Genomic DNA, 26524 nt, shown 5'->3' on the forward strand with positions numbered 1-26524 from the left:
CTATGTTTACATATTGCTATAAGCAACACATGCAAAAATCCATTCTCCTCCCTTGCCACAGGGAAAAATAGAAATATCAAACAAAATACAAACAATGAGATGGTTTCTTTTAGTAATTCAGGTGAATTTACTGTTTATGATTAGCTTTTTTTCAAATACTGTCAACAGATACTGCTCAATCTAGGGTTTGACATTCGGCACTTTCACCTTTAGTTGGGATTCGTGTTTTTTGCAAACCTAATTTGCAATGCATATTTTTCAGGGTGTGCCCCGGGTGCTCTCGGAGGCTGTGCACTAAACTCCACTAGTTTATCTTTTGAATTCCGACGGAGGGATAAGCTAGTCAATGGTTAAGACCATGGTGGATCAGTTGTAGCATTGAGCTGTCATAAGACTCAAAGTAGAACGACAAAATGAATAAGAAAAGACACTTTCTGGAGCATCCAGAGGTCAAAGACTACTTGGTGAAAGGAGAGAGATTCACGAAGTGGTCTGAGGTGAGTTAACATTTCAAAAAAATCTTAAAATCTGAGCTGTATAATTTGATACCAAAATATCATGCTAATATGTGCCTTTTTATTTTTCATTACCTTTTGAGTGATGTGAGTTTAATTTAAATCCTACAATAACTTTATACACTGATGTTGTATGAAAAATAGTCCTACATCATGAATGATAAATCAAATCAATAAATGTCCAAAATGTTGGAACGCTAATTGCCTTGCCTCCATCCAGGACTCCACAAAGACCTTTCCTGTCACCATGAAGATGGATCCCAAAGGTTTTTATGTTTACTGGGTCAACCAAAGCAAGGTAATCAATATCCAGGGTCTACAAAAAAGAACAAAAATGCCCTTGCACAAAATGTCAAAGTGTTGACTCCAATTCCGTGGCTAATATAAATGAAATGGCTTTTTTGTGTTTCATGCAAACCCAACCCATCAATAGAGGTGGTCATGTTTCAAATAATCCACATCTGTGTAATGTGTATTTGATTGTGTCTGCCAAAGCTGTGAGATAGCTAAGAGCTGCAATCAGGTCCAAGCTTCTTGTGGAGATTATTGATCGGTGCTGATGTGGGCTCACCATTCTGCAACTGCACTGTGATGCATTTGATGAAGAGGAAAGCTTAATCTCTCTCCTTGTCTCTATCATTCCTGTCTTTCTTTTTTGGTCTCTCTCTCATTTAGGCCCCATGTGGTTTCTACCACATTACTAAACCAGTGAAGCCAATTAAATAAATGTCTCCTGTGTGCCTGTTTGGGCCCAATTATGTTCTGCGGTTGACTTAAAAGCATTTGTTGGAAATGTGTACGAAAAGGCAGTAATGTATACGGAATGTTTTGACAATGCAGTCTTAATATTCTCCGCACAAACAAAGCCAATCCCATATTTGTTGCAGTTTGACAAAACATGAGTTGTATCTGAATCCATATTTGGACTTGTACATGTTGAATGAAAATACTTCTTCTTCTTGTTTCTAGGAGACGACGTTCCTGGATGTTGCTACTGTCAGAGATACCAGAACAGGAAAATATGCAAAACTTCCCAAAGTGAGTGTATTATTAATTTTTAATGTAATATCTCTGCTGTGGGCCTTATGTAAGAATCTGTGCAGACATGTAAATGGTGTCAAGCCCTTAATTTGCCCACTAGTATTAATGGCATATTTGCATTGCAAAAACAGCAATGGACTTCGGCGCCCATGCTGCCCGCCTTCTACAGAAACACACACACATATACAAACAAATAAAGACACACACACACACACACACACACACACACACACACACACACACACACACACACACACACACACACACACACACACACACACACACACACACACACACACAAAGAGTCATGATCTGAGATTTCTCTGAGTGAAGTTTTTTTTTTGGAAATCTAACAGCTGTATTATTTGTTCCGCTCCTCGCTGGTCTCCACAGATAGTAGCATCACACAGCCATCGTCATCCCTCACTGAGGGTTCAGAGGGGACATTTGTAAAGTGTTCCCCTCAGGGAGAGCGCACACAGAAAAATGCATCATCCCATTCGTGTTGCTATTGAAAGCACATATTTTCCCCCGGGGCCCCAGAGCAGATTTTTTGGGGACAGCGGCTGCAGCGCTGACGTTAGCTCTGAACTTCTGAAAGTACCAAAGAAGTGTTTGATTGTAAAGTTGCAGAAACAAGAAGGTAGCACCTACAGCAATGCTCTGGTGTTCTTCCTCCTGTTTGTGTTGTACATGAGTGTGTTTCTCTTTGTGTCGTGTGCATATGTTTGCATGTCTTGGCCAGCAAATTTGCCTGCAAACAAACTACCAGAGAACAAATGCTGCAGACACGATTTTACTTCTTAAAGCAAACAGGGCGAACACATGAGGAATGACCAGCTCAAAGTATTTATCACCCATATTATGACCCTTTTGCATATCAATTGCTCATGAAATGTATGTCATGCCTCCATGAAGTAAAATCAGAGGAAATTATGAATGAATTGAAGTAAATGGAGGTTGCGTTTATCAGAGGAAAACTGATTAACAAAATCTTATAGAACTCATGCTGTATAATCCAAATGTATTTCCAAACACATACCATTCACTATAACATTTACACACTCATATTGTCCAAGTGCATAAAATAGTAGGATGTTAAACATGGCCACCATTTACTTCAATTCTTCAAGAGTATTCTCCCTACACCATGGCATGTTCTTAAAACCTTAGCAAGGTAAGCAATTGATATACAAATGATTGTTTGTGGGTCATGTGTTTCTTTAGGAATTACACTATGTGTTTTGAGCCAATGTGATGTATTGGTTATGATCTTCTCTGTTTTTTGCCTTTCAAAGCACAGCAAGGTTCGCAATGTGTTCAACATGGACTTCCCCGACAGCAACCACCTCGCCAAAACTCTGACCCTGGTCTCAGGTCCTGACACGGTGAATCTGACCTATCATAACTTCTTTGCCTCTAAGGAGAAGGTGACACAGGTAATAAGCCCCTGATAGTGTGTGTGTCCATCCTCCAGCTGTTCACAATCCTCTCTTTCTCTGATTGTTCAAACACAGTTACAGGCCATTACTTGTTACACATTGAGCCTTTACTTCCTCCAAATACGGCGCCTTCCGTCTCCCCTTAAGTCTTTATTGGACTTTATGACTCCAATGACCGGATTTCCTCAACTGTAATGAAATAACAATTGAGATTTGTTTAAATGCATCATTCATCTCTCTCATTTCCTGTGTTGTTATTATATTAATGCCCTCTAGTGGTGATATGTTTGTCCATTTAAAAATCATTTATAATGACATTTCAAGCACATTTCATCTTGATATCGGATGTAATATGCCTGTTTGTATTTGTAATTAAATGCATATCAGAACTGGGCAAATGAGATACTTGCAATAGCCTACAACGCTGCAAGAAACAATTCCTGCAGACTAGTCTTCCTGGAGAAAATGTAAGTGAACTTCACAACAGTTCTGCGTGTATAATTTACTGCGAACACAGCATCAATTCATTTCACCATGTATGACAGTCATGTGTTAATGGTATGTGTGTGCTGGATCTTAGATACGTCCGCATTTCTCTTCACACCAACAAGGATGGCAAGATCCCAGTGAAAAAGTAGGTTACAGTTCGACAAACAGAAGTAGTTTGTACTCTAGATTTCCTACTCAATGTTTCACTGTGGTTTTTTCAGTGTACACAAGATGTTCCCTGCAGATAAGAAGAGGGTGGAAAGTGCCTTAGCAGCAGCACACCTCCCTAAGGGAAAGGTTAGAAAATGTTGACATTCTTGTGGGTTGGTTCAGTCTCTGAAGTTTTACTGCACTTTTTGTCACTTCTCCTGATAATGCCTTCTGTTTGTTGTGGATTTTGACTGTTATTTATGTGACAAACTCAGGCTTCTGCATAAGTATTGAAAGTGTGGTTTAGATAGTTTGATGAAGAAATTACCATATTTTGAAATGATGTAGTTAACATGTTTTTTTTATTTCAGTATGACAGCATGAAGCCTGACGTCTTTACTGAGACTGCCTTCAGGGCCTTTCTGACAAACCTCTGCCCTCGGCCTGAGATCTATGAGATCTTCACTTGTTAGTGAGTCAACCTCTTCCTTGCTTCGCTGATTATCTGCTGATATTGCTGAATAATCCTCTGTTTATCATCATATATCCAAACGTTTTTATTAATACACACCTACTGTAGCTCAAATAATACATATTAATCTTATAATTAGTTAAAAAAGATTTGAGACTTTCGCAAGTTTTCAACAAAACAACTACATTTTGTCATGATTGTCTTATCCTCATCATTTTGCTTTTTTTTGTAAAGCCTTTTGGGTTGCATCTAAATAATCCTATTCGAAAAGGCTCAGTTAGTTATGAAGCCAGATTCTTGCTTTTCTACATATGCAAATTTGGCAGCATAAAGCAAAAATAACGGCTTATGTTAAAATGACATGCAACACTTATGTGATTGTTACACCTTCACTGTGCCCCGCAGCTCCAACAAACCCATCATGACGAAGGAGAACTTCACCAAGTTCCTCAACGAGAAGCAGAGGGACTCCCGGCTCAACGAGGAGCTGTATCCACGTCTGAGACCGGACCAGGTCAAGGTTCTGATGGACAAATACGAACCCGTCGCCACTAATTCAAACAGAAGTGAGATTGATTGATGGTATTTTTTATGCATGCAGGCTTGATGAAGCATTTGTAATTTTGTTTTGAATCCTTGAATGCATCTCTCTTGTTTATCTGCAGGTCTGATTACCCCCGAGGGTCTCCTATTCTTCCTGATGGGGCCAGAGACAACTGTCGTCATGCAGGACAAGTTGGCCAAGAATCAGGACATGACCCAACCCATACCGCACTACTTCGTCAAGTCTTCCCACAACACGTACCTCACAGGTCAAATACACCACTTTTGTCCAAGCTAAACACAAATGTGCACCTGAGGATTATTTAGGCGATGTTTCCTAAGACTTCCTGTCCGTCCCCCTGCAGCCGGTCAGTTCTCTGGCGTCTCCTCTCCAGAGATGTACCGTCAGTGTCTGCTGTCCGGCTGCCGCTGTCTGGAGCTGGACTGCTGGAAGGGCAAACCTCTAGATGAAGAGCCCATCATTACTCACGGCTTCACCATGACAACTGAGATCCTCTTCAAGGTGATGACTCATCATTTTGGGGCGTCTCCAGTGGGGTCTTTTACAATTCTAATATTTGACATATTGGCAATGTTTTGTCTCCCTTTCAGACATTAGTTTAAACTTTATTTGTATAGCACATTTCATGAAAAGATGCAGGCCAAAGTGCTCAACAAGGAGAAGATGAAAATAAACAAAAACAATCAAAAGCAATGATATGAGAAAAATAAATACAACTTTATTCCGCAAAAAAAGCCTTACAAATTATACTGATAAAACAGGAAAGAAAAAGCCAGATAAAAAACATAGGCCATGATAACAACAAGAAGCCTTACCAGATTTCTTGTGGGACTAAATGTATGTTTCTTTTGACCTACCGAAGCCTGGATCTTCTTTTCATTGCATAAACTTCCTGCTTTAAAGAAATGCAATAAACAAATAATTATGACTATAAATGTTTATCATAGACTCGAGTTAAAATTCATCATTCCATATAGACAACACTTGCTTTTAAAAAAATAACAAATTATTTCTAAATAACATTATACATTTTATGTAAAACTTTGATGTACATTGGAGCAGTGTCTACTTTTGAAACAGAAAATGAAGAACTGTAGACTTTTTCAGGGCAGAACGCTTTTTGTGTGAGCCCTCCTCACTTCCACTGAGTATTTCCTTTCTGCTATCTCTCATACATCTTGGAACTTTTCTCGTAAATGGCCAACTCCCAGTTTCCTGTGAGCACAATTTGCATTACTAAATATAACATCTCCGTGTAAACACTCACCAGAAGCATGTCGGGACCTAAGTGCAACAATGTGTCATGGATATCATAAAAGCCTTTAAATTATCCTTATATTCATGCACATGAAAGAGCAAAATAGTTTGAAGGTACACACACACACACACACACACACACACACACACACACACACACACACACACACACACACACACACACACACACACACACACACACACACACACACACACAACACACACACACGCAGGCCATCCTGTCATCCTCTTACTCTCAACACTTCCATGTAAGGGCAGTCGGAGCTCGACATTCCCAGGGGCCGGGACACAACACCTCAGTTTAGTTTACCGTCAGCCTGTAGATGTGAAGGTTTGGAGCTGACTTTAGGGCCTCTTCACAGAAGCGGATGCTCTGCAGTCTGTCATGTCTTCTCTCTTCATGTTTGGGAAGAATAGTCATCATGAGCTCAGTCTGCTTGTCTCATGCTTTTTTGCTTTTTTCATGATTTGTACCATTCTATAAATGCTGTTTGCTGCTATGCTTTAGCTTATTTTTGTACGTTTTTTAAAGCTCTTTCCCAGTGTGACTTTAATCATGTTCTAATTTAAATAAAATGTAAGTTACGTGCATTATAAATATCTCTTTAATGGCAGGATGTGATTGAGGCCATCGCTGAAAGTGCCTTCAAGACCTCACCGTATCCCATAATCCTCTCATTCGAGAACCACGTCGACTCGTAAGACCTGAGTTTTTCTATGAATTCATGCCCTTTAATGTTATTAACTCAATGTAATAGTATTATAATGCCATTATCCCAAATGGAATATTGATTGTGCATATCGAGGATGTACTTGAGCTTTTAGTTCTGGCAGTAGAACCGCAGATCTCACCAAGTATTGTTACTTTGTTCCAGGGTGAAACAGCAGGAGAAGATGGCAGACTATTGCAAAACCATATTTGGTGATGCCCTGCTAACAGATCCGCTGGACAAATACCCCGTGAGTGCACTGCTGACACAGATCTCTGTCAAAAATAATACAGCTAGATAACGTTTATAAATATAGAGGGGTTTGTTAAACAGAAGAGTTTGGTGATAAATTAGATAAAGTGTTATTCCGGTACACTGAGTGTTTTTGTCATGAAGGCAATAAAGTTTAAGTTTCATCTTTTTCTTCTTTCTGCTAGACATGTCCCCCTAAGGCTCCTGTACTCATCCAGCTGATTTATTTTTAACAGCCTGTTCACCTCCTCTAAGCTGTGTGTGTGTGTGTGTGTGTGTGTGTGTGTGTGTGCGTGTGTGTGTGTGTGTGTGTGTGTGTGTGTGTGTGTGTGTGTGTGTGTGTGTGTGTGTGTGTGTGTGTGTGTGTGTGTGTACATGTGCGTACATGTGTGTACATGTGTGTACATGTGTGTCTTCCTCACAGTCAAAGAAAGGACATTTTTCCCAATTTCAAATCAAATCAGGGCCGTAGCCTGGGTTTAAGAAATGCTGAATTCATGACTCAAACTCCCACCAACCCAAGCTCCCTAACAAAACATTTAAATACCCAGAGTTATTGTGCAAGATAATCCGTTATTGTGATTCTAATGTTTTTCTGCCTAAAAACTGTTTGATAAGTTTAAAGAAAAGTTGATGTTCTTCATTCGGCACCCTCTTCAAGTAGGCTTTTGGGTGTACGAGATAATAAATCTACATGTTTGTGTTTAATTGTACAATTTTAAAGCCTTCCCTGGTCATGAAATAAATAGTTTTTCTCCAAAGAGTGAGTGGAGAATATCGATTTAAGGTCTTTTTCCTGCACACACCCAAACACAGTACCCTGAACCAGCATTTTACCCGCCTTCTTTCTGTTTGTCCGCACTATGCAGCTGATGCCAGGCCAACAGATCCCCAGCCCCTCTGAGCTCATGGGTAAAGTCCTCATCAAGAACAAGAAGGAAAGTCATGAAAAGCCGACCCAGGCTAAGAAACCCAGCACAACAGCTACTGACCAAACCACGACCGCAGCTGCACCCACCCAGGACCCAAACACCACTTCCCAGGATCCCACCAACACAGCACCCACCACCCAGGAGAACACAGGTTGACCTCAAGCCAAATCAGATAGCCCTAAAAAAAAAAAGGCCTGTTTGGTTTTACTCACTGACATTGTGTTTATATGTTTTAACCAGAGGGGGACGCAGCTGTGGAGGACGCAGAGGAGCAAGAGGAGACAGAGGAACAGGATGAGGAGAAAATGAAGACATCAGATGAGGTACAGTGTGGTTGCAATGATAGTTTATACATCTTCCATTAAAAGAAGCTCATAATGACTTTCTGTCCATCCCCCACAGGGCACAGCTGGACAGGAAGTCACAGCATATGAGGCGATGTCATCCATCGTCAACTACATCCAGCCCACTAAATTCATCTCCTTTGACAATGCCAGGAGTATGTCTGTCTTTGGTCTATAAATCTCCTCCAAAATAGATTTGACAACATATACTTCACACATCAAAATCAGAGTTATGTAATTATTTTCTCCCTTGGCAGAGAAAAACAAGAGTTACGTCATCTCATCTTTTGTGGAGACCAGAGGGGAGGCGATGATTTCCAAGACAAGTACCGAATTTGTCGAGTATCCTTAGAGTGCTGCAGATGCTCTAAATTATGATAACCTGTGTTAAAAAAGGCTGAATTATATTCAAATGTTGACCAAATATGTATGCTATCCTGGTACAAATACACAGACATAAAACTTCCTGAACCATCTTTACAGATACAACAAGAGGCAGATGAGCAGGATTTACCCCAAAGGAACGAGAATGGACTCATCCAATTACAGCCCGCAGCCTTTTTGGAATGTAGGCTGCCAGATGGTGGCGCTCAACTACCAGACAATGGGTAGAAATGCACACTTTTGCAATGAAAACCACCTAAAATGACATAAATGTGTTGCCCTACATGAGGGGATTTAACCATTCACAGTCTCTTTTAATCCCCACTTCAGTCTGACATGTAAAAAAAACGTTTGTTATATTTATTTTGAACCTGAGCTTCTGTTTTCCACCACAGCAGGTCAGTGTTGCACCTCTTTGTGCTGCACTAGCCTCAGATCTGCTTTGCACCCCGAATGCTCTCTGCTCCTCCTTGCACTGATGAGAGAGGGCATGAATTGGCTGTTGTGTTTGTGTCTTACTTTCAGATTTCCCAATGCAGCTGAACATGGCTCTGTTTGAATTCAACGGCAGAACGGGCTACCTGCTCAAGCACGACGTACTTCGTCGCAGTGACAAGAAGTTTGACCCTTTCTGTGACAGAATTGACACAGTTGTGGCGAGCACACTTACCATAAAGGCAGGTTCACAGTACTCACTTTTACAATCCCTGTGCTGTGAATGGCATACAGATCTTAAAGGTCTCCTGTTATACTCTTTTTCATATTATAGGTCTCAGATATATACAAAACATGTCTCTGAAGTGTTTGGCTGGAAATACCAAACAGATCATCGTAGCATCCCATAATCCCCTCTGTTTCAGCCCTGTTTCAAAAGTGCTGATTCTCTGTCTGTTACTTTAGATGAAAATAAGGAGCCCCTCTGAGAGATATTTGGTTAATCAATCAATCAATCAATGTTTATTTATATAGCCCAATATCACAAATGTTACATTTGTCTCAGTGGACTTCACAGTTTGTACAGAATATCAGTATGACAATACGACACCCTCTGTCCTTAGACCCTCACATCGTACAAGGAAAAACTTCCAGAGAAAACCCCACAGTTTAAAGGGAAAAATGGGAGAAACCTCAGGGAGAGCAACAGAGGAGGGATCCCTCTCCCAGGACGGACAGACGTGCAATAGATGCCTTGTATAAATTGAAAAGATAATACATTTGCAACATAGGTAGCCCAAATGTTTGGAAATGCATGTGTGTATAATAAGAAGATGAATCCACGAGGATATCCATCCAGGACTTATGATCCAGGACCACAGCCACGACTCAAGATCCAGGACTCGCAATCCATGACACAGGACCGCAGGATCATCCATGACTCCGGATCCCGGCGTATATAGACACCAAAAAGAAAGAAATTTGGGGAAGCTGGGTTAATCGGAACATGAGAGTACACAGGTATAGACAGAGAGAAGGAAGAAGTAAGATGTCCCCCGACAAACTAAGCCTATATCAGCCAAACTAGGGGCTGAATCTAATCAGCCCTAACTATAGGCTTTATCAAAAAGGAAGGTCTTAAGCGCACTCTTAAAAACGGATAGGGTGTCTGCCGTCCGAACACAAACTGGAAGCTGATTCCACAAAAGTGGAGCTTGATAAGAAAAGGCTCTGGCTCCCATTGTACTTTTAGAGACTCTAGGAACAACCAACAACCCTGCATTCTTGGAACGCAATGCCCTAGTAGGACAGTAGGGTATAATGAGTTATTTAAGGTAAGATGGCGCCTGCCCATTAAGGGCTTTGTAGGCGAGAAGAAGAATTTTAAATTCTATCCTGTGTTCTATAGGGAGCCAGTGTAAGGCAGCCAGAACAGGAGTAATGTGGTCCCTTTTCCTAACTCTGGTTAGTACACGAGCTGCAGCATTTTGAATCAGCTGAAGCGACTTGACTGACTTCTTGGTACACCCTGATAATAAGGAGTTACAATAATCCAGCCTTGAAGTAACAAATGCATGGACTAGTTTCTCTGCATCGTTTTGAGGCAAGATATGCCTGATTTTTGCAATGTTACGTAGATGGAAGTAGGCGGTCCTTGAAATTGATTTTATGTGGGTGTTAAAGGATAAATCCTGATCAAATATAACACCAAGATTCCTTACAGTCTCACTGGAGGCCAAATTAATGCCATCCATAGTTAATATATCTTTAGATAATTTGTTTCGTAGATTCTTCGGGCCAAGTACAATAACTTCAGTTTTGGTCGTGTTTAACATCAAAAAATTTAAGGTCATCCACGTTTTTAAGTCCTTGAGGCAGTCTTGAATTTTATTTAGATGATTAATTTCATCAGGCTTGATTGATAAATATAGTTGAGTATCATCCGCATAACAATGAAAGTTTACAGAATGATTCCTTATAATATTGCCTAACGGAAGCATATATAGGGTGAACAAAATAGGTCCAAGCACTGAGCCCTGTGGCACTCCATGGCTAACTTTGGTTTGCATGGAAGATTCATCGTTGACACGTACAAACTGAGAGCGTTCAGATAGATAGGACCTAAACCAGCCTAAAGCAGTTCCCTGTATGCCAACTAAGTGCTCTAGTCTTTGCAATAGGATATCATGGTTGATAGTATCAAATGCAGCACTAAGATCGAGCAAGACAAGAATAGAGACAAGTCCCTTGTCAGAGGCTATTAGAATGTCCTTTTTGACTTTAACCAGAGCTGTCTCTGTGCTATGATGTGTTCTAAAGCCAGATTGAAAATCTTCAAATAAATCATAGTTTTTTAAGTAATCACACATCTGTTTTGCGACTGCTTTCTCAAGAATTTTTGAGAGGAACGGAAGATTAGAAATAGGTCTATAGTTGGCTAAAACCTCTGGATTGAGGTTATGCTTTTTAAGAAGCGGTTTTATCACTGCTACTTTGAATGATTGTGGAACATAGCCTGATAATAAAGACATATTCATAATATTTAATAAAGAAGTGCTAATTAATGGAAAAACTTCTTTTAACAGCTTAGTTGGAATTGGGTCTAAGATACACGTTGATGGTTTAGAAGAGAGAATCATTGAATTTAATTGTTCAAGGTTTATGGCTGAAAAGCATTCTAGTTTACTATCTAGTGTAATATTAGAACTTACGTTTCCGGGAGCTGTTGATAACACTATACTGGTCAAAGGCAAGAGGTCATTGATTTTGTTTCTAAGAGTAACAATTTTATCGTTAAAAAAGCACATAAAATCATTACTACTGAGTGCTATGGGAATAGAAGGCTCAGTCGAGCTGTGGCTCTCTGTCAGCCTGGCTACAGTGCTGAAAAGAAATCTTGCATTATTCTTATTCTCATCTATTAATGAAGAGTAGTATGCTGCTCTCGCTTTACGCAGTGCTTTCTTATATTCATTGAGAGTAATATGCCAAATTAAACGAGATTCTTCAAGTTTAGTGGAACGCCATATCCTTTCAAGTTGTCTCGACTTTTGCTTTATTTTGCGGGTTTCGGCATTATGCCATGGAGCTAATCTATGTTGTTTTATTTTCTTCTTTTTCAAAGGAGCAACAGAGTCTAATTTTAAAAAGAACACAATGGTGCTCTAGGAGGAGTTTCAGGTGATAAAGTGGGGGGGGGGGGGTTACCTTGGTTGGTGATTGGCTAATGGTTAAACAAGCCAAACAATTGTTATGACATCATAAAGTGGCCAAAATCTGATCATCATCAAAAAGTGAGCAAATCTTTGTTCCTGAAACTTTCAGAATCCCTTTACACAGAGGGGACACATGTTTATGTATAAAAGACATGAAAAAGGGGATTTTGCATAATAGGTGACCTTTAATATCTGTGCAAACTATCTGCTACTTTTAAAAAAAATGAAACATTTTCACACATTTATGCTGCATCATTTATGGTGCCGCGTTGCATGGAAACTGGTGCAATGTGTGCATAGCTCTGAGCTGTTATTGCACTTCTAAATTGAGCTCTAAATTAGCCTTAATAGCCTTGTGAAGCCTGCGTCTGTTTCTGTGTTTCTGTGTAGATGAACAGTCTGTAATAATACAAGCTTCCTGCTGAGGCTGATATATGGTTCCTGGTATTCAGCAGACTCTGCATGGGTGAAAAAGCTGTGCTATATTTATACCCACAGTGTCCTGAACACGGGTTCACACAACAGGACACATCCACATACAGTGGGGCAAAAAAGTATTTAGTCAGCCACTAATTGTGAAAGTTCTCCCACTTAAAAAGATGAGAGAGGCCTGTAATTTTCATCCTAGGTATACCTCAACTATGAGAGACAAAATGAGAAAAAAAAATCCAGAAAATCACATTGTCTGATTTTTAAAGAATTTATTTGCAAATTATGGTGGAAAATAAGTATTTGGTCACCTACAAACAAACAAGATTTCTGGCTCTCACAGACCTGTAACTTCTTCTTTAAGAGCCTCCTCTGTCCTCCACTTGTTAACTATATTAATGGCACCTGTTTGAACTCGTTATCAGTATAAAAGACACCTGTCCACAACCTCAAACAGTCACACTCCAAACTCCACTATGGCCGAGACCAAAGAGCTGTCAAAGGACACCAGAAACAAAATTGTAGACCTGCACCAGGCTGGGAAGACTGCATCTGCAATAGGTAAGCAGCTTGGTGTGAAGAAATCAACTGTGGGAGCAATTATTAGAAAATGAAAGACATACAAGACCACTGATAATCTCCCTCGATCTGGGGCTCCACGCAAGATCTCACCCTGTGGGGTCAAAATGATCACAAGAACGGTGAGCAAAAATCCCAGAACCACACGGGGGGACGCAGTCAATGACCTGCAGAGACCTGGGACCAAAGTAACAAAGGCTACCATCAGTAACACACTACGCCGCCAGGCACTCAAATCCTGCAGTGCCAGACGTGTCCCCCTGCTTAAGCCAGTACATGTCCAGGCCCGTCTGAAGTTTGCTAGAGAGCATTTAGATGATCCAGAAGAGGATTGGGAGAATGTCATATGGTCAGATGAAACCAAAATAGAACTTTTTGTTAAAAACTCAACTAGACGTGTTTGGAGGAGAAAGAATGCTGAGTTGCATCCAAAGAACACCATACCTACTGTGAAACATGGGGGTGGAAACATCATGCTTTGGGGCTGTTTTTCTGCAAAGGGACCAGGACGACTGATCCGTGTAAAGGAAAGAATGAATGGGGCCATGTATCGTGAGATTTTGAGTGACAACCTCCTTCCATCAGCAAGGGCATTGAAGATGAAACGTGGCTGGGTCTTTCAGCATGACAATGATCCCAGACACACCGCCCGGGCAACGAAGGAGTGGCTTCGTAAGAAGCATTTCAAGGTCCTGGAGTGGCCTAGCCAGTCTCCAGATCTCAACCACATACAAAATCTTTGGAGGGAGTTGAAAGTCCATGTTGCCCAGCGACAGCCCCAAAACATCACTGCTCTAGAGGAGATCTGCATGGAGGAATGGGCCAAAATACCAGCAACAGTGTGTGAAAACCTTGTGAAGACTTACAGAAAACGTTTGACCTCTGTCATTGCCAACAAAGGGTATATAACAAAGTATTGAGATGAACTTTTGTTATTGACCAAATACTTATTTTCCACCATAATTTGCAAATCAATTCTTTAAAAATCAGACAATGTGATTTTCTGGATCTTTTTTTTCTCATTTTGTCTCTCATAGTTGAGGTATACCTAGGATGAAAATTACAGGCCTCTCTCATCTTTTTTTAAGTGGGAGAACTTGCACAATTGGTGGCTGAATAAATACTTTTTTGCCCCACTGTATATTCTCACATGTCTTTCGTCAAATAACGTATTAAACTCACCTGCCTCACTAGATCTACTCGGGCCAGTTTCTGTCTGACAAGAGCGTGAAAACGGGAGTGGAGGTGGAGGTGATCGGGCTGCCCGGAGACCCCAAGAAGAAATATCGCACCAAGTGGACAACCACACCCAATGCCATCAACCCAGTGTGGAATGAGGAGCCTTTTGTTTTTGAGAAGGTGTGTCAAGATTTTTAAAATATGCACCTAACGATGTGCTTTAATGTGTTTATCTAAGCTAGTATACCATAAAGAAGACAAGGTCACTCTCTGAAACAAATCATTCAATAAAGTTGCCTGATCATCTTTTTGGCAATAAACGACATTTTGGATCATCCGGCCATTCATCATTACGCACAGATGATACAAGCTCTTCCTAAGGAGCCTTTAGTTAACAACTCAATGCAATCACCAATTACTGTGACTTCAACCAGCAGGAAATCACATTGAACCGTCAGTCATTGCTAAACAATGAAACACCTGTCAGACATTGAGAATGATCATTTAAAACATCTTAATGTACACCAATGATAGAAACAGCAAAATATTAAAACGGGATCAAATGGAAGGGATCTGTACATCTTAAAAGAGACACCCGTTTGTATTCAAGTCACATGTAATATCCGACGAAATATAGATTTGAAAACATTTTGGTAAATATATCCTAGCATTGACGTAGAAACAGCAAAAATTGTAAACGTTTTGTTTTTGGATGTAAGGAATAGTTTATGTTCTGGAGGATATACCATTAACAGAAAAGGGATCGAGCTATTCCCGTGTGAAAAACAGTAGGACAAATATTCATAGATAAAGAAAACACTTTGCTATTTCCTTTAGATTAGAAGATTACTCGCTCTGTTGTTGAGCCACTATTTCTTTATTCAAATACAATTTACATCCTCAGTTTTTTCTCCATGTTCACAGATATGGCATGATATATCATATTGGACTGTCTAATATTGTGAGGTCATTGATTAATCTTTTTAATTATCGACAAGTTTGATTTGTAGTATTTATTGCATTACAGAATGGTATTTATATTACATGGACATTAGCTAGCACAGGTAGGATTTTGTATCTTCCTCAGCCATTACGTCACTGTGTTTTTTCTGCTGTTGGTTTTAATATATGTGTTGTTGTTATTATGCACAGATCCTTCTCCCAGAAATGGCCTCTCTAAGAATTGTGGTCCACGAGGAGAACGGTAAATTCTTGGGACACAGGATCATCCCACTGGATGCCATCCAATCAGGTGAGAGAAACTGAGAATAGAAAAACCTCACTTCATGTTCCCTCTGATCTACATAAGTTAATACTCCAATGAGTCATACGAGCCCTCAGAACACGTTTAGACAGCTTCTGGAACAGAGGAGCTGCAGTTTTTTTCTTGTTGTATAAATTCACGGAGGTTTGTTTTATGACCTGCAGGTTTCCATCACATCTGCCTGCGCAGTGAGAGCAACATGCCACTCACTCTGCCTGCTCTCTTTGTATACATTGAGGTCAAAGACTACATCCCTGCTGCCTTCGCAGGTGCTTGGCCTTTTGCTTTGGGCATCTGCAAAAGAAAATCCTACGCTGCTATTGAATACATGTTGTTAGTGATAAGACTTATTTAGTTTGGTTGTGTGAAGCTTCATAGCATTTAAGTAGTTTTGGTTTAAATGTAAATTATTGACACATCTTATCTTACCTCAGATTTCACAGACGCCTTGTTCAACCCAACAAAGGGAACAGAGAAGACAACTAAGACCCCTAAGGAGGTAACGAAAAAATGAGCTAATGGAAACTTTAATTTCATTTAGTGAAATATACCAGGATGTCCCCAGTTCTCCCTTAAATCATTAACATTAATACTCTTCTTGGATGATGACCAGCCTTGTTACATTTTGATATTCCTGACATTTTTTTGCCCATGCAGTCTTCTTCCAACTTCATTTCTCCCTATGAAATGCCTCTTGCGGTCCAAACCCCCACAGATAAAGCTAAGGAAAATGAGACCCCCGCTGAAGGTAATGACGCTTGTGATTGTGACGCAGCTCAGAGTTTATTTATAAAAACTATACTAAGCTTTAAAAATGATTTCATAGTTGCTCTTCAGTGCTTAATTAAGGAGCTATACTTGAACGCTTTCCAGAAAAGGCAACGCCCGAACCAACCCCTGCAGTTGAAACCAATGACGAATCATCTCAGTCCCCCCCGGAGTCAAAGACAGAAGAGGTTGCTAAAGAAGAAGCTGAGATCAAGTCAGAAACTCCACAACCCGAAGCAGAACCTCTTCAAACTCCTGAGACCCTTCCTGCTGAAGCTGCAGCCCCGGACGTGGTGATCCTTCCTGAAGCCGCTCCTTCCCCTGAGGAGGAAGCAGTTCCAGAGCCAGAGGCCTGCCCTGAAACCACTGAGGTGAACGACTCCAGTACGAACCCTGAGCCCGCTTCAGACGATAAACCAGCCACAGAATCAGCCACAGAATCAGCCAGTGCTGCTGTCGAGCCGGCTGTTGTGGCCTTGCCCTCTCCAGCCAGTGCATCCCTGGAGTCTGCCGGGTCAGTTGACTCATCTCTGCCCCCGACATGCAGTGAAGGTAACACCAAAGTGCTTAATTGACTGCACTCACCATAGTTTCCATTGTATCAGTGCACCGTAGATACAGATCCATTAGAGCAGGGGTGTCCAGACTTTTTTCACTGAGGGCCACATACAGAGAAATATACGAAGGGCTGGGCCGCTCACTAGAGGTGAGGTATATTGCCTCATAAGTTAAGATATAAGTTATCAAAATCAATCAAATAAATGATGCTTGATACTTGAAAATGCTTTAACAAACACAACAGCCTACATTTAATTTCATTTGTATTTGTCCCGCTCATGGTACGCAAAACTCAATGTACAATAATTGCCAACAAAACATGTCTCTAGTACAAACACACCATTGAGCGAAAAGGAGCAGGGAGAAGAAACAAATCTTATATGACCTGCTCCTTTCTAAAAACAAACTAAATAAATAGAAATAGATGGTCTGCCCTTCATAATCATTTTTTTTTACATCACAGCTTACATCAGGGTTTCATTTATTTTGTTGGCAGCTCATTATTTAAAACAGAAGCTTCAGATACTTATGAAGAGGAAATATGAAGGGCAGATTTCAAGATTGTTATGTAATTAAGTTATTGGGCTTTTTTTTATCAACTAAGATTTGTTTGAAATGTTTTCAACTTCAATTGTCTGAATTTATTTGAAAAGTGAGCTTATTAACACATGAATAGGGTATTATATATGTTTGTGTTACATATATATTTAAGAAGTACTATATATTACAAGCACAAGTTTCATTTGTGGGCCATATTTCATTATACTTTTTTAATTAGCTGAGGGCCGTAGTTTGGACACCCCTACAGTAGAGGAAGTATTTAGAGGTTTTTTGTTTGATAAATCTATTACAAAAATGCATATCCACTGCCGACAGTAAAAGGAGGATTATCAATCACAGAGCCCTGTTTGTTTATACTGCAGAGCCGTCGACTGTGACTACTGAAGAACTGACACAACACAAGAACTATCTGAAGGTCGTCAAGCGGCAGGAGAAAGACTTGAAAGACGCAGAAAAGAAATATCAGAAGAAAGGAGATGAACTGATTCAGAAATACTCTGACTCCTTCAAGGCCATCAAGAAGAAGGCCTCAGTGAAGAAGAACGAGTAAGGGGATTCATTCTTTACTGAAATAATGTGTGAGGTAAAAGGTTTGCAAAGAAGATTATATAGAGTTGGTTCACAGAGGGTAGTCTTGAAATGATTTCTGAATACTTTGATCCATGTGTCCAATTGTTGATGTTTACCGAAGGCTGTTCTGTTTCTCACAAAGTAGCCGGGCCTTCAACAGCATATTAACAGACTGACCTACTAATGAAGTTGTTGTTGTTTTGGTCAATGATATAAATGAGATTAGATTTAGAAGCAAAGAGAATATTCCTCGGCTAATGTGTTTTTTTCAGCTGAAGTAGAATATTAGAGGAGGAAGAGAACGATAAATGAACATGGGCCGCAGTGCTTTTTGTGCACCGACCTAGACACTAACCTTTCAAAGCCAAATGTGCTTTGCTGGACAGGATTTGCAGTAAACACTCTTTTGTACATTCAATTTCCGTACTTGGAGGGATAGTGGCTGTTAGCCGATAATCTATTCCCATTCCATATGTGTTGTTATGTTGCATCATGTTGTGTTTCCTCCAGGGGAGGGGGAAACACCTCTGACTCCAGCGTGAAGACGGAGCGCGTGCAGGAGCAGAAGGACAAAATGCAGGTGGAGCTGCAAGCACTGTGGACGGAGCAGAGCGATCAGCTGAAGAAGAAGAAAGAGCAGTATGCTACAGAGGTAAGTAAAACGAGCGGTCAATTGACTATGTATAATATGAAAGGCCTCACTCATAATAGCAAGACATCAGATAATAATAAACTCATTTTGTTGACTTCGCTGCTCCTCTGTGCTCTACAAAGTGATTTATAATCTTTCAGCTCATTGTTTTGATTTTACGGCCTACTTTTTTGGTTTTCGGTGTTCAATGAAAAAGCTGTAGAAACAAACAAGCGAGCCCCAAAAGTTAGCTTTTATTGTGGTGGAGCTCTTAGCAGATGAAAAGCTTGATAGGTTCATCTGTTAATGGTCGACATGTAAATAAGCAAAGTTAGACAAACAACTTTGCCATATCACTTTTAATACTTAATTACCAAGATAAGAGTTTCCCCTTCAAAAGTATATAATGCATAGTTAAAGATTACAATTCCCTACAGTATATATATTTGTTTTCATCCACAAGCGCCACCTTAGTAGCTAAATGGCTACCAAATACAGTGGCTATCAAAATATAATGCTCTATCTTGTCTGGCTAAAACACAATTGAATCACACTGATGCTTGACAGGATTTTGTCTTATGGTTGAACGCATTTCCTTTAATTCAAGATAATGATGCAAATCATTTTTATCACCTCTAATAATGTAGAAAAAACGTTCATGTTGGATTCTATTAGGAGAAAACATTAGCTATTTGTCAAGTTATGTTCACATTTCTTGCAAGAATGTATGGCATTTTTTTCACAGTTGGAGAGTAAAACATAATTTGATCTACTATAATCTTGGACAGATCAACAATGTCTTTTTTTTATTTACATTTCATCCATGTATGAAGATTTTTAAATGGGTCCCTGAAAGTCAAGATCCGCTTCCATTTTCTCATGTGCCAACCATCCTTATAATCATCTCCTGACTGTCTTTAGGATTCATCCCAAAAATAGGATTTATTTACACCACTGAGGATGCATTCGAATCTCTCCTGAAGCACCTCATCTTACCTCTCTCTACCTGTTGTGTGCCTGAGACAACGGGCAAGCAGCCAGTACTTTAGATGCTCTATTGATTATATACCAGTCCCAGGATCTGCATTAACCAAGGGGTCATTCAGGTGATTTTCTTAAGGATTGCCACCTCATTAAACAGAGTGTAGAACGTACTGTAGCGGTGCTGTGAAACAATGTTAGAGTCGCTATCCTGCATACAGGTCACAGCAAAGTGCTCTCATTAAACTTCAAGCCAAAGTTCATGGAAATGAACAGAGAGGGGTGAACTTTAGTTCAAACACAGCATGGACGTTGTTATTTAGAGCTACTGAAGCCTCATTTTCCAGCTTTCTCTCGACTGTCATTGTGTCACTTGCTTCTTCTTTTGTGACAGAGACTGGCCAAACTGTTGGAGATGGCCACAGAGAGACACGACATTGAACTGAAGACCCTGGAGAGGTGTGAGCACACATACAACACATTTGGGACATGCTGTACCCACAGAGAGTGCAGAGGGCTTTGCTGAGTCTGTCCAATCTGTGCCTTGAGATTTTAGTGTGACACACTGTGTTTGAGTCATCTGAGGTAAAATCTTTGACATTTTGCAAAGTAAAAGACCATTGAATAATGAATAGATCACCTCAAGGCGTGGGTCTTCCAAAGTCCTTGGCCGGCTTATTGTGTTCTGAATGTGTGTGTGTGTGTGTGTGTGTGTGTGTGTGTGTGTGTGTGTGTGTGTGTGTGTGTGTGTGTGTGTGTGTGTGTGTGTGTGTGTGTGTGTGTGTGTGTGTGTGTGTGTGTGTGTGTGTGTGTGTGTGTGTGTGTGTGTGTGTGTGTGTGTGTGTGTGTGTGTGTGTGTGTGTGTGTGTGTGTGTGTGTGTGTGTGTGTGTGTGTGTGTGTGTGTGTGTGTGTGTGTGTGTTATCCCCAGTCTCCAGCAGGCAGATGGTTATCTCAGGACACATTATTATTAGAAGCATTGTCCAACAGGTGTTTAAACAGCAGTAGGGAAGCTCAGGCAGCCTTCATAATCTACCTGCCAACAAACACTATAACCTTACATTCAAGCCCTCCCGTCACTGTCAGGAAAAGGTCACCTCAGAGACTCACAGCCTGGGAACTTGTGCATGAAGGGAAAAGGTTGTTTATGGGGACATTCTTTTAGAATTTCAATCAACCAGGAGTTCTCATTTCTCTCTTTGCCTTTGTTTGCAGTGAAACCAAAGAGAATAAGAAGAAAACACTCTCCAAATCTCTGTCCAAATCAAAGTGAGTGCAGAGCATGATCTTGCCTTCAGTTACTTTGTGTATTTGCATTAATTGCTATGCCTCTTACCATGCTACATCCTTTTGTACATACATATTTACAATATGTGCAAGAGGTTTCATTGAAATGATTGATTATTTTCCCTAAGGCTGAAAAGGGCAATGAGCGTGGAGGTGTTGGATGAGCCTAGTCCGTCTGATTCTGCAGTAAGTCACCTTTTAAATTGAGTTTAAATGAGCAGATTAAGATGTTTTGAGCAAGTATAATTTAATGATTTATTCAAAGTTTAAAAAGACTGGAAACAGAGGAAAACAACTAGCCTTGATCTGTCCAGAGGTACAAAGAAATCTACCTACCAGCTTACCTAGTTACTTAGAGGACAGGAGTACTAATGCCAGAGCAAGCAAGGCCCACCTAAGAAAATCTAAATCAGTTTAAGGGTCACTATATTTAGAATATTTCCCATCAAACAGCCTTCTCTAACAGGACTCTGAAGCTGTTATCTAGGCTCTCTTCAGATCCATTAAACTCTTCTGTCAAAAAACATTATTTTACCTCAGATGACACCAGAGATGCTGGTCTACTGTCAGTTCATTTGTGTTATTGTATGACTTTGATGAATCCAAACTAACCCTTTAAAAATCCAGTCACACAATACAACAAACTAATTAATAAAAGGGGCCTTTCTTTGAGATGGCATTAATATGTTTTGCTACTGCCTCAGTCCAAAGCAGTACATCAACTTGGTAAGCGCCATCTTTTGTAGGTAGTTCATTAACTATGGATGAGCACCGAAAACAACCATTTTCTACTATCTATTCAACAGTATAACTATGGTTATAAAGAGGCAGAATGCGTCTAACAATACATGGATGTTTCAGCGCTTTCTCTTCACACATCTTCACATACCACACTTGTGTTTGTTTATACGCTTGTGAGCAGACACACCTTTTCACCCACACCGTGACACACAAACGCACACTATTTTACACACTGAGTAAAGGGCAGCGGGCCTTTTCCATAGGCCAGGCTTGTCCATTACTCACAAGCTGTTTTCAGGGAGCAGGCTAATCCATGTGTGGTCGATGACTCACTGGGATCTGCTCTTGTTCCTCTGTTGTCTCATCAAGATTCAGACCGGCTGTGTCTGGGTTAAAGACCTGGCCCTTTCACTCTGGTCCTCTCTGATCGACTCCATCTGGACCTTACCTGCACCTCGAGCAGCTCATTTTGATTAACTGAATCAGCATTAGCCCATTAATTACAGCAACTATGTATTAAACAATTCCTTAGTTTAATTGAATTGAATTGATTTATTTATCTTATTTATTAATCAACATATTAAAAACATGTAAAAGTACTCAAATTAGCCAAAAGGCTAGTTTTCATCGATAGTCCCTTTGCCAGATGGTGATAGACATCCTAAAAGCAATAATAAAAATACCACGACATTGTTATACCATTGTACATATTTACAATAGATGACATCACTGAATACAGATAAGAGCAAGTCATAATAATAAATAAAACATTTACAATACACACTCATACTAACACCTACACCCACACATCAGTGCTGACACTGTTGGTTTTCAATGAGCCACTTTTTAATACTGTGCTTGAATGTGTAGTAGGATGAGGATTCTCTTATTGGTTGTGGTATTGAATTCCATTGATGGGATGCTTGGAATGAAAAGACTGCCTGGCTGAATGCGCTTTTCCTAAATGGGATGGTGCAGTTAACCAACACTGCCTCTGTATTGAGTTGCCCTGGGCAATAATGGCTGTGTTACCAAACTGGACAAGTCCAACCTGTTGAGATCTAACTGTATTGATTCTGTTGCTCAGGTTGCATCCCATGGGTGCATTCACATCTACATATACATACAGACACACACAAAGGGAAACATGAGCAGAACTGCTTATAGACATGTCTTGATCTCTCCCTCGATGCACATACAGTCACACAGACTCACACCACAGATCGATCGTGTTTTTCAGGAGCTTTAAGTTTTGTTGTACTTTATTGTATTGTTACAGTCTTCAGATTTCAGCCCGCAGCAAGTGGCTCTGATGAAGAAACAAGCGGCCACACTGGAGGAGATCAAGATCCTGACTAACCAGGTACAAACCCCAGTATTAAACATTGCAATATTATAATATAACTTAATTCCTCTCTGTTAGTTTTAGATAACGTCAATATCAAATATGCAAATGAAGACAAGACACAAGAAAAATGCAGACATTATTTTGTGTGTAGCTGTAAAGGTGAACAGCATCACATCACAGTACAGTCGCTTCCTCTGTGAAAATGCTGTCATCATACAAGGAATTGAATCATTCAACACATTAGTTAAATTAATTTGAACATTGAGCAACAGCAGGACCAATTTAAATATAATTATGTTAACTTACATGCACAGTTCAAGGTATATTTTTATTAAAAACCCTTTGTGAACAAGTCACAAATCATAAAACATTACAACCTAAGCAAGAAATAACCATCACAGTTTATTCGATTTAGTCACTGACTCTTCCATTCAAAAAGAATATTTCATTCCTGAGTTTCTGGTGGAATACTCCTTTCAAAAGGGGACACAATGTTATTAATACAAGCAAAGTCAAAAATTCATTGTCATCCTTGGCCATCTGTACACTTTGTGATCATACGTAACGTTTCACGGTGACGCATTCGTTTAAGGCGATTGAGAAAGTGAAGAGTGAGCCACCGCTGTAAATGATGTCAAAGCGCAAAGGGAAATCTTGGCAGTCACTTTTGAGAAAAGAGGTGTTAGATAGTTTAGACATTGACGTGCGTGCACCAGATGGATGCTGTGTTCTTATGTCTCACCAATAGTATTAGCTTACAAATAGAGTTTTTTTATATTGAGAGGAGTATTAGGAGGAATTCAAAAACGCGTTTCGAGATCAAGGGACAAATGGGGATACCGTTTTTCTTCAACATTTAAGATGATATTTGTATAAGTATCAACATCCTTGATTGCGAGTTTTTCGTAAATGCAATTTCCACAATGCTTCAATATTAGATACCGCAACTATAGCTTATCGTCACTCATTTGTTTTAAATCAATCCACTGGGTTAAATCAAGTTTCTTAGTCTGAGGTTGAGCATTGATCTTTACTCTCACTGGTGCCAACATACACATCCATACTCTCAGGATTATCATGCGCACCTGTCAGAGAAAAGATACTATGAACCTGTCATCAGTCAAACTAACCTTTGGCCCCTGTGTGCAGCTCAATCAGGAGGCCCTGAAGGAGCACGATCAGAAACTGAGGTCTCTGCCTGCAGAGGTCAAGGAGGCTGTCAATGTCTGCGTGGGGGGCCACTTCCCTGAGCTGGTGGACCAGGATGGAAACAAGAAGGTGGAGGGAGAGGGCTTCTATGGAGACGTTTTCCTGGGTTAGATGTGCCTTTGGATCCCTGACCCTTTAGTGTAACCCTCTCCTCACTGTTATTTTGTACATCTTCTTGAAATCTGTTACATAACCTACAGTCTAGAACATTAGAAGATTAAATTAGCTCTGTGTGAACTTTCTATTTAGAGGTACTAATCATAGAGGGCTCTTTTAACAGTCATTTGGCCATAATGATGTTTGTGTGCTTTCCTGTCAAGCTCTTTATTTGTGTTGCTCTTAACCAATGGAAATAACCTACAGGAGAGACAGATAACTTCCAGAAGAAAGCCCATAAATAAAAGCATTATCTTTGGCTCACATCATCTCCTCAGTGTTCTCTAAATTAGTTAAAAAATAGAAATTAATGTAGCGAGAAAAATGGGTTATCAAAGTCTGCAGGCTGAATTGAGACAATGAGTCTGTCACGCTTCAGCACATGGTGTGTGATACTTCATGAAGCAACAGCTAAGCAATCACTAGATGTTGGTACGTTGCAGTTGTTAAAAAGGATTTGCAGAAAAACACTACATTTACTTTTTAACTGGGTGACAAAGTGCTGCAGAGTCATGGAAATTGAAACAGGCAGCAGCATTACATCAATGTTCCCTCTGCACTAAACATTTTAATATTTATTATTTATTGTGATGAATAGTTCTTAATAAACTCTACTTTGCACTGTACAAGTGTGTTTTTCATTTATTTATTTATTTAATTATTATTGGTCATATGATGTTGAAATAAGTTAAAGTATTTCTAGCACTGTTTTTAATGATTTTAACAGCATCCAGATTTTGGTTCATCTGCATTGGAGCATCTTTGTTCACTGCCTGGATACAATTCAATTCCCTTGTTGTTAATAATATTCATATTGTCTTATTGGCAATTCTGTGAAATGAGTTGAAGATGCCGCAGCATTTAATTTGATATCAGAGCACTCCAGCTAGCTATTCAGGTGTCTGAAACAGACATTAGATTTACATACAACATTTTAATTATGTATACATCAAGTAATTGGCAGTTTCAGCAATATTTCAGCTCAATCCACTTTCTCTAAATGTTTACACACATGCATGCATTTTATTAATGGGCAGCTTTTATCTGACTCAATGCCCAAAGCAATCTGTCAGGGTGGAGGGTCTGGACAAACCACGTCTGGGAGACACAGCCTGTGCCTGAGAGTCCTGCCACCTCATACACAGCACAGATGAACTGTGAGCTTTAGAGTGTGAAACCAGTCAGTCGTGAATCACCGGGCTGATAATCTTACATAAGACCAAGAACGCTCCGGCAGCTCGGTCTCATACCAGCTGGAGAGGGATGGCCTGAGCAGGATCTTTGCCACCAGGCAACACTTGGCTGCTCACTGACACTGAACGGAGAGCCAGTGAACGGAAGTGCTTCTCAATCACACACACTGACCGAAACGCTCATGATAAAACATTTACAGAGGAGCAGATGTTTGGTTGGACAATTTTACATCAGTTACTAAAATTCCCAGAGCATGCGACCGTAGCTCAGTCTGTTGGGGCGTGGATTTTTGAACCATAGGTTTGCAAGTTTAAGCCCCAAATTGGACCAGGTACTGACAGTGGGCTTGTACCTGGAGGGGTGCCAGAGCAGGCACTGGACCCACTCTGTTCCCTTTACGCTGCATAGTTGCCAACTGCTTCTAATACTAGAATGGGTAAATGTCTCAATTTCACTCTCTCTGCTGTGCATATGTGACTTTAAGAGTTGATTTGATAACTCTATTTCCCTTATTTCTGAAATAAAAATTTAAGAATATATATCATGCTCATTTTTATGTTCATGTATTTTGGGATGGATATGTTTTAATGCTCTAAAGCAGTGGTTCTCAACTGGTCAGGCCTCGGGACCCACTATTTCCTTTGTCAATAAATCGCGACCCGAATTTTGAACCACTCAAATCTATTCAACAAAAGATTGTGCTGTAATATATATGCTCTTCAGCATACAATATTAATAAAAGTGAAGTACAGTGCATATATCCCTTCACAGAACTAAATAATGCTTTTAAAAAAGGTTTAATGAGATGATGTAATCAAAGCTGAACTGTATAACATAAAAAGGCAC

The 26524-nt window shown here is 40.0% G+C and overlaps 1 protein-coding gene across 1 annotated transcript; it reads left to right on the forward strand.

Moving 5' to 3' along the window:
* The first annotated feature begins 285 nt into the window (after window positions 1-285).
* Window positions 286-25113, forward strand: plcb2 (phospholipase C, beta 2). The gene is made up of 32 exons (XM_079692238.1): window positions 286-497; window positions 736-813; window positions 1485-1553; window positions 2855-2995; window positions 3386-3465; window positions 3579-3632; window positions 3709-3784; window positions 4009-4109; window positions 4515-4675; window positions 4775-4921; window positions 5018-5175; window positions 6568-6650; window positions 6828-6912; window positions 7784-7997; window positions 8087-8169; window positions 8249-8345; window positions 8448-8532; window positions 8674-8798; window positions 9100-9251; window positions 14427-14591; window positions 15564-15663; window positions 15840-15944; window positions 16110-16174; window positions 16333-16423; window positions 16549-16995; window positions 17925-18108; window positions 18643-18784; window positions 20139-20203; window positions 20959-21012; window positions 21159-21216; window positions 23051-23134; window positions 24269-25113. Exons 1-32 carry the CDS (start codon window positions 414-416, stop codon window positions 24437-24439), a joined length of 3804 nt encoding a protein of 1267 aa, XP_079548364.1. The 5' UTR covers window positions 286-413; the 3' UTR covers window positions 24440-25113.
* The last annotated feature ends 1411 nt before the right edge of the window (window positions 25114-26524 follow it).

This window comes from Notothenia rossii (assembly GCF_949606895.1).
Source record: "Notothenia rossii genome assembly, chromosome: 7".
Taxonomy (NCBI): Eukaryota; Metazoa; Chordata; class Actinopteri; order Perciformes; family Nototheniidae; genus Notothenia; species Notothenia rossii.